The sequence below is a fragment of the Rhododendron vialii genome, chromosome 11a (assembly GCF_030253575.1).
Source record: "Rhododendron vialii isolate Sample 1 chromosome 11a, ASM3025357v1".
In the NCBI taxonomy this organism is placed as follows: Eukaryota; Viridiplantae; Streptophyta; class Magnoliopsida; order Ericales; family Ericaceae; genus Rhododendron; species Rhododendron vialii.
Window position 1 is genome coordinate 18559861 of NC_080567.1, and position 11095 is coordinate 18570955.

Consider the following 11095-nt stretch of genomic DNA (forward strand, 5'->3'; position numbering starts at 1 on the left):
ATGGGAGGTGGGATCGAAGGAGGCTCTTTATTGAAGAAATAGAAAATGAGGATATATTAATAACACGGTTAATTCGAAAGATTTAAAGGTCCGAACAATTATCAGAAACAAAATGTAACTACAAAAAGAACCCATCGATTCACTCGTGGAGGTGAGTCATGGCCGGGAAGCTCTTTGAGTCCTCTTTCTCGTGTGCATCTCTTTTAATGCATGGCTACAACTTCAATACCACAATCATGGCTATTGAAAAACATGCTCTCTGTTATGCTACGCAGATGGTAAGTCAAACCATTAGTAATAAAGTAAATAAACATGATTTTGACACTTCAACTTTGAGCTTGAGAATAGAGTGAAATTGCGCGCCTAACTGTTGGTTCAAACCATTCTTGTTTAAGCATACAAAATGAAGGATCGAATCATCGAAGTGGGCCCATTGCATGCCGACCGCACAAACTACATGTCCTTTTTTCTTTTCTTTTCATTTTTTTTTCCTTTTTCCTTCCTCCAATGTCAAGAACCAAACCAGGGAAACACAATTACATGACAGCCATAATCAAAAATCCTGAAGCCACACCTCCACTATCATCCAACAAAAGAACTGATATTGGAATGATGATCACCATTCATATGAAAAGAATTCCACCAAATTTCTGTTCTATTATTGGTCAGCCAAAAAATCTTTGTGCAATTGCCACAGCCTCAAAAAGGGTTACATTCATGGCAAATGAGCCTCATCTACAGGTACATATATCACACTACAACTGTATCAAATCCCTTTGTCCACCAAAAAAAAGATTTCTGTTGCTGTGTCATTTTCTTGAACTACTCTAAAAATCCCTTTAGATGAGAAGAACTCCAACATAAAAGCAAGAAAAATAAATCCTGCTACAATCTTCTCCAATTCATAAATTTCTTCACCTCATCATACAAGACCAATATGGCAGCAGCACCAGTACTCCTAAACACGTTCGAAAGGGCCCCACGGTAAAATGAGGCCACTCCCTCCGTCCGATAAATCTTCTTCCAACAGTCCATGGTACTACCATACATTGCATGTTCTAAACCAGATTGCATCATCATCCGCCTCCTAACCGTATCAAGCGGATACGAAACCAATCCGGCGGAAGTTGTGACCGCCTGAGCCACCACCCACCGCTTCCACAACGCCAACTCAGGCTTATTTTTGTCTTCCGACATCATCTCTTTTATCGTATCGAAACCTCCAAAGTAAAGGCCCCTGTGAACAACCATCCCTTGAAGAGAGGCAGGAAGTCCCCTGTAAATCCCTCTGATGCCGTCTGTTCTGTATATGGTAGTTAAGAAATGAGAGATGCCGTGGAACTGACGCGAGTTGGGTCTTCCTAGATCAGCGGCTAGGCGGGTATGGGCAATATCAAGTGGGTAGATGATAATCAGTGTTGTACAACCGGCTGCAGCTCCAGCAATGAAGTTGGCTGAAGCACCGGAGACAAAATGAGTGTCCAGAGAGTTGCCACTACGTAAGATGTTTCTATAGAGATCCTGGAAAGAGAAATAAATGATTGAGGATGTGAACTCATAATCAAACTGTCTCAATAATACTCTTAACCAAAATAAGCCAGAGTCCATAAAAGCAGGTTACAGGACAGAAACTAAAAAATCATGATAACAAAAACTTCAACGAAGATGTCTCAAGTCTCAATGTCACCAATTTCTACACGATGAGTATGCTTGAAAGTACTCCAGACCAAACCCAAAGTAGAAATCCAGACAAAACCCAAAATAGAAAGTTCATACATGAAGCGTCTTGTTAATCATGGCCAAAAACCAAACCAATTAGAAAATAACCTATACATGCACCACCACTTTGTACAAGTGTACATACTACATAGCTTTAGTGCAAGATATGACAGAGCTTGGATTGTTCACAGTTTACCATTTACCTATAAATCATTTCAGTTGGAAAAAGTGATATGAGCGTTGTACAAATATGGGTGAAACATGGTTATGACAATGGCCTCAAGTTGGAGGTTGGAAAATTCATTTGTCCACTGGTTCAACCAATAACATAAACGATTGTTGCAGCATGACCTCCCGTAGAAGAGGAAACATTTCCAACAGCACTGTTGAGGGAAGTAACTTTGTCCACGGGAATTAATTTTTGCAAGAACTTTCTTTCATTTTAATAACTCCATTTCACCTCCGTTCTTCAACTGAAATACACATCACCATTGCCAGTGATGCATTCCAAACTGGTACAACTAGTGTCACACTAATGCATAAAGAAGCTGTTGGAGGAAATAGCAACAAGGACACTTTTCTACGCACATAATTTTATTTTTTATTTTTAAGAAACGATCCAATCAGTCATCACTTGAAGAGTAAAACTGTTCTGTACAAAAACACGAACAGGTCCAGATGCTATTGTAATTTTGTAAACCTCAAAGTCATGAAGTGAGCAGACTACATCGAAGTACTCCGCTCTTTATGCCTTCACAAAACCCTCTGCAAGGCCACTTCTTGTAATCTTGGAACTATTTTTTCTAGTAATTTATTCACACATGTAAACAAAGACAGGTGGTGCTCCAAAGACTCTTCTCCTCACATGTAATGGAAATCTATTATAATCTCAAATTCATATAGGTTTTTTTTGTGTATTCTGCTCAAGGAAGAGACTGAAAACAGACATAACATTTCCCAAAGATGCCAAGAAGAATTATTGGAACCATACCAGAGATTTTCCAATATAGTTGGCTCGATAGGCATACAAAAATTGGAAAATTTAAACCTCATCTATACTGTTTTTATGTCCCCTTTCATTAACAGCATATAATGCCAAGTTCCATTGATTCCTCATTAAACTAGAAATAGGTTCAAGTGTCTATGCTTGCAAAGGAAGCAGGAGATCGGGATCATTGATAGCGGCAAACATGTGCAGGGAAATAGCACTCACCGATGTGTGTCACTGGCACTCCCGACAGCCGTCAACTTGCCCACCTAGTTTTAGTGGTTTTCTGAACAGAAAGTCCGTAGGGTACACAAGTGTATGCGAACTAAATTGTCTCACAGCCAATAGAGTTTGTGGTGCTCATCCATGTGCAATCTTTCATTTCATAATTGTCAATACTCAATAACTACGACTCCCAGCCCGGAAGTAGTGGTAGTTTGGCATACTTTGTTAACCCAGTTCCTAGTAGCTTAAGCTGTTGGGGCAATTCGTGGTGACTCTACACACTACCAGAGCTCTAATTCCCAGACGTCTTGCGTTCAAGTCTTCTCACTCGTCATCTATCTCATATATGCTAAAATAACCTTTCTAAATTTGTTAAGTGTCCTTGTAGAACACTTGGCACATAAGTAAGGATATCAGACGAGTTCTCCATGTCTAGTTGGGCATGCACCCATTAAGCTTACCAAAAAGTGGAGTTTACATCATAAATAAGTATAAAACTATTGTTACAAGATCACATAGTTTTTCCCCGGGAACAAAATACGTTCTCTTGACTTCAATCACAATACCGAAGGATGTCAAGTACTGAGTAAAGTAAAGTCTAGTTGCCTACCCAATATATGTTATAAATTCAAGAAGTACCCGACGTATCCCTGACCCAATACTTTGGGAAGGTGTGTCCATGTTGTTAGATAACTTGATATATATTGTTGGGAGACTTGGGTCCATTTCCTAACAGTTTAATCTTTTGGGACAACTGATAATTTAACATGGTATCAAAGCTTAGTTGGGAGAGGTCTTGGGTTCCAGATACTCTGTTTGCACTTGTTCCCTGTTTGCATTTTGCTTCTCCCTTTCGCATGATGTTTCGCTCTATCTATGAAAATTTGCTTCTCCACATACAAGACAGGGTTGCACGTGAGGGAAGATGTTGAATAGCTTGATAAACGTTGTTGGGCTCATCTTGTAACAACCCAAGCTTTTGGGACTACTGGTAACTTAACAAGGTATCATTATTATCATAGCTAAGGTTGCAAGAGGTCTTGGGTTTATGTCTCTCTATTGGAATTTGTTACCCATTTCCACTATATTTCCCCCATTTGCATTCTTTCGCAGTATGTACGAATATTTGCATCTCCAAGTGCAAGACGAGGTTGCACGTAAGGGAGGGTGTTTGAGTGCTTGATATATATTGCTGGGTCCATTTCCTAATAGCTTGAGCTTTTGGGACTACTAGAAACTTAATCTGGTATCTTGTACATAATCGGTGCATGCATCCATGCTTCTTAGTTGCATGTGAGCGGGAGTGTTAGCTCAATTTTTAGTTGGAACAATTTCTGAAAAAAAGTAACATTGGGTATAATTGGTGATAGCCGACCCCAAGTGATTGGGACGTAAGGCTCGGTTTGGTTTGGTATAATTGGTTATCTAACAAGTCCAAGTTGTGGACGAGTGTCCATGGCTCCATGCCAACGTTTGATTTGATTGGTTGACGGGGCACACTACCGGTGTAACCAGTGTCGGCCACGATATTTGGGTTTTCCAACTCTGATCCCAAGTTTGGTTGCCCACTTACTATACAATCATAAAAAATACAAAGACATTCACTGACACAAGTAAAAAAAAATCGAGATTACATTATGCTTTTAGCTTGAATTATATCAAAAAATCAAAATCACAATATATTGAGTTTAAACGATCGCACCATTTTATAAGTATTGTGATAAATTAGAAAACATGTAGATATATTCATGTTTGAACTCAAGTACTTTGGATGTGCGCTGGGTCTAGAATTGGAATTTAATTTTGTTCACCCTCCACTTAAGAGGGTGAACATTACCTTCCGTTCTATTAGTTGAAATGGTGTGGATCCAACCACAAAGTGATGTCATGCTTACCAAAAAGTGTATTGCAGGGGTGTGACCTACACCATTTCAACCAATAAGAGAGAGGGTAATATTCACCCTCTTTTAAGGAGGGTGAACAAAATTGCACTCCTAAAATTGGTTTTCTTCTTCTGCTGTATTTTGCAGAATTCTAGGTTCAGATAGGAATTTTTAGTTTAACTAACCATTTTGTTGTATACTGCATGCATCTTCTAGCTACACCCCTTGTTGCATAAGATTCACCCTCCTTCCTTCCATTTACCCTGTTGGTAGACTTCAAATTTGAACCATGGAAAGTGCCCTTAGTTACACGAAGCGGTAGCGGGGACGGGGGAGCGGATGATCACAGAAGTGTGGGAGTGCCATTGGGAGTAGTTAGGAAAAATTATTAAAATTATAAATATATTTTGGAATTTTATATTGTTAAATGTCAATATAAAAATATTATTCTACCACATAAAATATTACTATTAAAATTATAAGTTTCTAGTTATATTTCAACATTTTTATTGTAGCACATGATTACACAATATAGCTCTTGTGCATATTAACTAGGCGTAAAAGTTAAGGGCATTAATATGACTCTAGAAAGTTGATATCAGATGTGCTCACTAACAAGATCAAAACAACTTTAAAGGTATCAATTGCAACTTGAATCGTAAGTCTCTCAACCATTTTTTGGGTGTAAGTTCCCGTCGTCATTGGGACGGGTTTCTTGGAGTTTCCTTCGACGGGAACGCAGAAACGCGTTTCCGTTGAAAAAATGTGGGCATAGTTGAAGGTTCCTGCAACTAAGAAAGTGCCTTTGGCAATTTGTGCAGCCTAGATAAAAACTTGACAAAATACTCTAGTTTTAGTAAGAACATGCTGCTTCAAGTGAAGGTTGACAAAAAACATTTCCTTGGATTGGGCCTTTGCAAAGCTGGGCCTTTGTTATAAAATTTTCTTTTTGGGTTCGCATATTTTGTTTTTGGTTTGCCCTAGCCCAAGGACTTGTTGGGTTACCCTTGGGTGGCCCTGGGTGTCACGATGGTTCATGCCACCAGTACAAGCTTTCAAAGAAGATGCCCATATCCACGACAATTTTCATCTATGAGAGCATCCACAGCGGCTGATGCCAGTTTTTGGACAAATATCCAGCCAAGAAGAAATTCTCAAGCCAGTGAGAGAGCGAAGGAGCTGGTAAAAGAGGGAATTGAATGATTTCTTCGCTGATGGTTGAAAGTCAATAATAAATAAGTTATAATAATTAATGAATAAGTGATAATTAATGAATACATATACAAAATATGATACTGCTAAAGACAAATGTCACGTTAGGATCATTTCATATAAACTAAAAACTTATGAACATCGTACTGACCAATTCATGGAACTATTAATCATCAATACAAGATACTACTACTAACAGAGTACTGGTATCATAGTAAAACAGGTTGAAATAGTATATCAATGCACAACACGCCCAAGTGACATGTAAGGCCAAAGAATCGTGATACAGGGTGCTTTCGCCTGGCATATCCTAGTTCCTATGTAATACCCACATGCTGCTGTTAGTGCCTTAATACCAAAAAAACTTTATAGCCTTTTTTTGTGGTGGTGGCCAGGGCTAACTGGGGTAAATTTGAAACCATAATTAGTAGGGCTGCGTCTACAGGTTCTGAAAACTTGAAAGCAAGGTCTATTACACCATCCATAATCGGTCAGAGGTGTCATGTCATGCATGTTTCATAATGTATTGTTGACTCGCTTGACTGCTCTAAAAAGTTAGCAATTCAAGCCCAATGCATAGTAGTTAACCTCGCCTACGGAATTTCAGTGGGCCTAAATCTCAACTTCATTGACTCATTTGAGCATCGGGATTGCCAATAGTGATTCTCAATGAAGGATACAAGAACGGAAAAGGATTGCAAACACATTCAAGAGGAACTACCAACCAGCTACAAAGAAATTCATGGAAGTTATGAGTCTATGAATCATCCCCAAGGCGGGTCCGTGTGCATTAGGAAATAAAATAACAAGTTCAAATGCATTTAGAGGATACAGAAAGTTAAATTTTGAAGATCTCTGACCAAGCCAAAATGGGCATCAAAGAAAGAAGATAGACATGAAAAGGAGGAGTTTCTTCACTTTGCTGTAGTCTAGAATTGATAACATGTCTTTTTCTGAACAACTATAGCTAAAAAAGTCGTGGGTTGCGGTCTTTGACAAATGGCATGCCACAAGGGGTGCTGACAGGCGGCTAGTGACATCAAATGAAAAATAAAAATAAAAATCTAAAACCAATTCTCCTTATTCCAAAAATTATCACCCATACGTTTCTCACTCTTCTATTACACAGTGATATCCCTTGCCAGTTTAATTGGAAAACTTTCAGTTCCTAATTACCTATATCCCACTATATGAGTGCCAGATAGGTGGCACTGGAACAAAACCTTCACTCAAATGCAAAAGTGTATTGCCTTAGCAGTCTCCCAAAAGAATGGGCTAGATAAAATAGTATGGCACAACCGGATTCATGTAGCCAGAACCTTTACTCAGTAAAGCAATGGCCTTAGCAGACTTTCAAATGAAGAGCATTACCCCAACAAGAACTACCTAGATAAAGAAATATGGAAAAACAGGATTCATGCAGTCACAACCAAAAACTCCCAATGAAGGCTTTGTCATTGCCTAACTGAAAAGAGAAGTGACAAGTTTCTTGCTCTGCCAGTAGGAAACATTTATAAATCAAATGACCACCAGTAGCCTGGTAAAGAGCAATTCTGTGGCTAAATCCTAAATGACTATAATCAGATCACACGAGGTTCAAACATTCATGCCGTGAGCACTAGTGTTAGGTTGCTTATGTGAGATGCACCTAATCAGGAAAAATAAAATAAAAAAAATCAAGTTTGGCCTCTTTGCCTTTCATACACACTGAAACGCACGAAACCTTAACAAGAAACCTACATTATAATTGTAGTTGGTATCCACAACAGCAATAATTGCACCAGGCAGCATTGAAGCCCGTTAGAACTCTCCGCGAGGAAACAACTCCTAGAGAGCTAAAGAACACAAATAGACATTAATAAATAGCTCAAGAAAGCATCCAACTAATTTATACCTCACCCAGACAATGTAAAACTAATTTTGTCCTAGAAAACCCCATGTTTGTTTTTTAAGCTCCATAAATACCAGGTTTCTCAGAAAACCTAAACATCTAGTAAACTATAGCTAATCACTCCCCACTCAAGCCCACATTCTACCATTTAAACAATCTCATCTAAGCTCACATCATCAAGCAATTTGTCCCTAACTGTTTGGTCTTAGAGTCCCCCAGCAGTCTGCCAATCCTTTTTTTTTTTTGATCGGCGTCTGCCAATCCTGTTTGACAAACAATTGTCCAAGCCATATATTTTCTTCCAAGATGTAACTCTTTACCTTGAGTTGTAATCGTCCTTGAGGATCTTTTGTGCGAGTATGAGGGATCTAGTTTAGTTTCAGTGAAGTCAGATTTATTTACCCACTAGATTACCAACAGAGAAATTCATAGTAGGATTGAGTCCCGAGTATTTGAGAAATTTCCCTACCAATTCCATATTAGCAATAAATATAATCACTTACGAAAATGGTCTCAAGGCCAAAGAGAAAAAAAATGAAAAATACCCATCAAAATGAGTTCCTTCACACCGAATTCAAACATAGCGTTTCACGTATCTTCTATAAAATCAATCTTGAAGTCAGACACGTAAAAGCGCATTTTCCACTGTTCTTGAACCAAACCCACGAACACAAACACAGAAATACAAATGAATACAAACTCATATACTCCAACACACATCCATATACGTGTGCACCTGAAGAAACTTTATATCCATCTCAAAACCAATTGGCAATGAGTAGAGAGGTCCCAAATGTTATTAAGTGATCACTCATTCCACTCCTAAGCAATGTGGTATTCTATTTCCTCAACAGCACCAATGTTTGTTCATACAACCATCAAAACAATATCATATAAACAAGCACGAACATTGCCACAGTTCTTGAACCAAACAAGACTACTCAATAGAGATATTCACAGATATATACACATAAGAAAAATGTGATGCAATTTAAATTAAGGGCAACAGAGGGGTAATACCGAATGACACTGCTCCCATTGCTTCTCCAAAGAGAGAGAATACCCTCTTCTCTCACCGTATGAACTATGCAATCCATACACCCCTATATACGTACATATACGTGGACCAATATTCGTGCCATAAACAAAAGAGCATCATCAAAACAACCACAGACAAGCATGAACATTGCCACAGTTCTTGAACTAACCCACGAAGACAAACGTAGAAATGCAAATGAATACAACTTCACATACTTCATACATGTATGTGAACTAATATTTATGCATACAACCATCAAAACAAGATCATTATCAAACCAATCACACACACAAGCATGAACATTGCTACTGTTCTTGAAGTTGAACCAAACAAGACTATGTGAATAGAGATACACGTGTACATATACATAAGCAAAATGTGATGTAATCTTCTATTTTTACCTTGAGGGAGAAATTGAGGGCAACAGAGGGGTAATACCGGAGGACACTGCTACCATTGCCTCTCCAAAGAGAGAGAATCCCTTCCTCTCTCACCGTACGGACTATGCAATCCGCCATCCCCTTGAACCTCCGGTGGGGCCCGGACACGATGGCGGCGTTGCTCTCCTGGGTCTGCAGCAGCAGCTTTGCCCTCTCCATTGGGGCCACGATCGTGTGCACCAGTCCCCCCATCACCGCCCCCGCCATCAGATCCCTCTGAAAACTCGTCACCCAGTCGTACGGCCCCGATGATCTCCTCCGTAACCCTGACTCACTGCTGCTCTCCTCTCCCTCCTCCACCATTCTCTCTCTAAAATACCCACAAAACCTCTCTCTCTCTCTCTCTCTCTCTCTCTCTCTCTCTCTCTCTCTTAAAATCAACCTGGGATAAATGATAGTGTAAATAAAAACTACCCTATATATCTCTGTAACTATGTTAGTTAGAATTTGTCCGCAGATTTGTGAAGCTTCAAGAGAGGAGATGCTCTATTTCTTGTTTGGGGAAATGAAGAAAAGGAGCTATCTTTCTGATTCTTGACTTTCTATATGAAAGAGATGGATGGAGATGGGTTTCTCTCTCTCGCTCTCTCTAACAGAATTGCACCCCGCCGCGGTTGATTTCCCACCGAAGCCTTCTTCCTGTTTTGGAACTATTTTTGGGGTTTTTTTTTTTTTTTTTCAACTTACATTCTCCTTGACTAATTTCAAGAAAGTAGTTCAAAAAAGTTCGTAATTTTTGGCCTTCTTGAAAATTAAACACACCACCTGATAAACACTGACTACTTATTTTTTCATGTTCATTTGACCAAATTCATTCGAGTTGTGTTTGTTTTTTCATTTTGACTCGAATAGGTTCATTACTTATTTTGGACGGAACTGGTCATGCTTTTTACTAAGGGTGTTGATAATGCCAAAACTTCTTTTTTTTTCCTGCCACTACCCTTTTTGTTTATTCCAAAACTCAAGGTGTAATTGTTATTGCATGACCTAATTGCCCTATATTTTTATAAAAATGCCCCTTCAAATCTCATTTGTTCTTTTCTTAACAAAAAAATAATAGTAACTTCCTTTATTTTTTTAAAGTTCCAAACAGAGCCTAACATTGATAGTTTCAGAAGCAAGCTTATATAATACGAATATGACACAATAACACGTTGCTTTCTGAGGCATAATATGAATGACAATAGAACCCAAAAACCTTTATGAGAAATTAATCTTTGTCGAAGCCCAGAAATCTTTGAGATATTTCTCTGTAGAAATTAGTGATTTGGCAAATCGGCATGTCTAGAGTTGTACTTTGATTAGCCAAAAAGAATTGAAACTGTTGGAATTTGGGGCCGGTCCGGAACCAAATCGGGCTGTCCATGTGGGCATAACCCGATGACCCATATATTAGAGAGTCCTATCTCATATTGGAGATAAGATAAAAAAAGTTGGAAGTAATTCTAATCTCTTAGGATTAGAAGACTTCTAAAGCATCTAGGATGCACTCTCTTTATTTATTTCCTGCAGGATGTCATAAAGAACGTATACAAGATAATACGAGAGATATACAAAAGTGAAATAGAGTTCTGGAAAACTCTCTCATCAATAGTTCTCTCTCTACCATTAAAGAGCAATCCGAGCTTTTGCACCGTGGAATTCCATCGTAGGAATTTGTCGTTGATTTGGTATGTGATCAAGAGTTCGTAATTCATC

The 11095-nt window shown here is 38.7% G+C and overlaps 1 protein-coding gene across 1 annotated transcript; it reads right to left on the minus strand.

Moving 5' to 3' along the window:
- Nucleotides 1-637: 637 nt before the first annotated feature.
- Nucleotides 638-10060, minus strand: LOC131306703 (probable ADP,ATP carrier protein At5g56450). Its single transcript, XM_058333105.1, has 2 exons — nt 9359-10060; nt 638-1521 (listed from the first exon to the last, which is right to left on the minus strand). The coding sequence occupies exons 1-2, from the start codon at nt 9698-9700 to the stop codon at nt 886-888; spliced, it is 978 nt and encodes a 325-aa protein (XP_058189088.1). The 5' UTR covers nt 9701-10060; the 3' UTR covers nt 638-885.
- Between the last annotated feature and the right edge of the window lie 1035 nt (nt 10061-11095).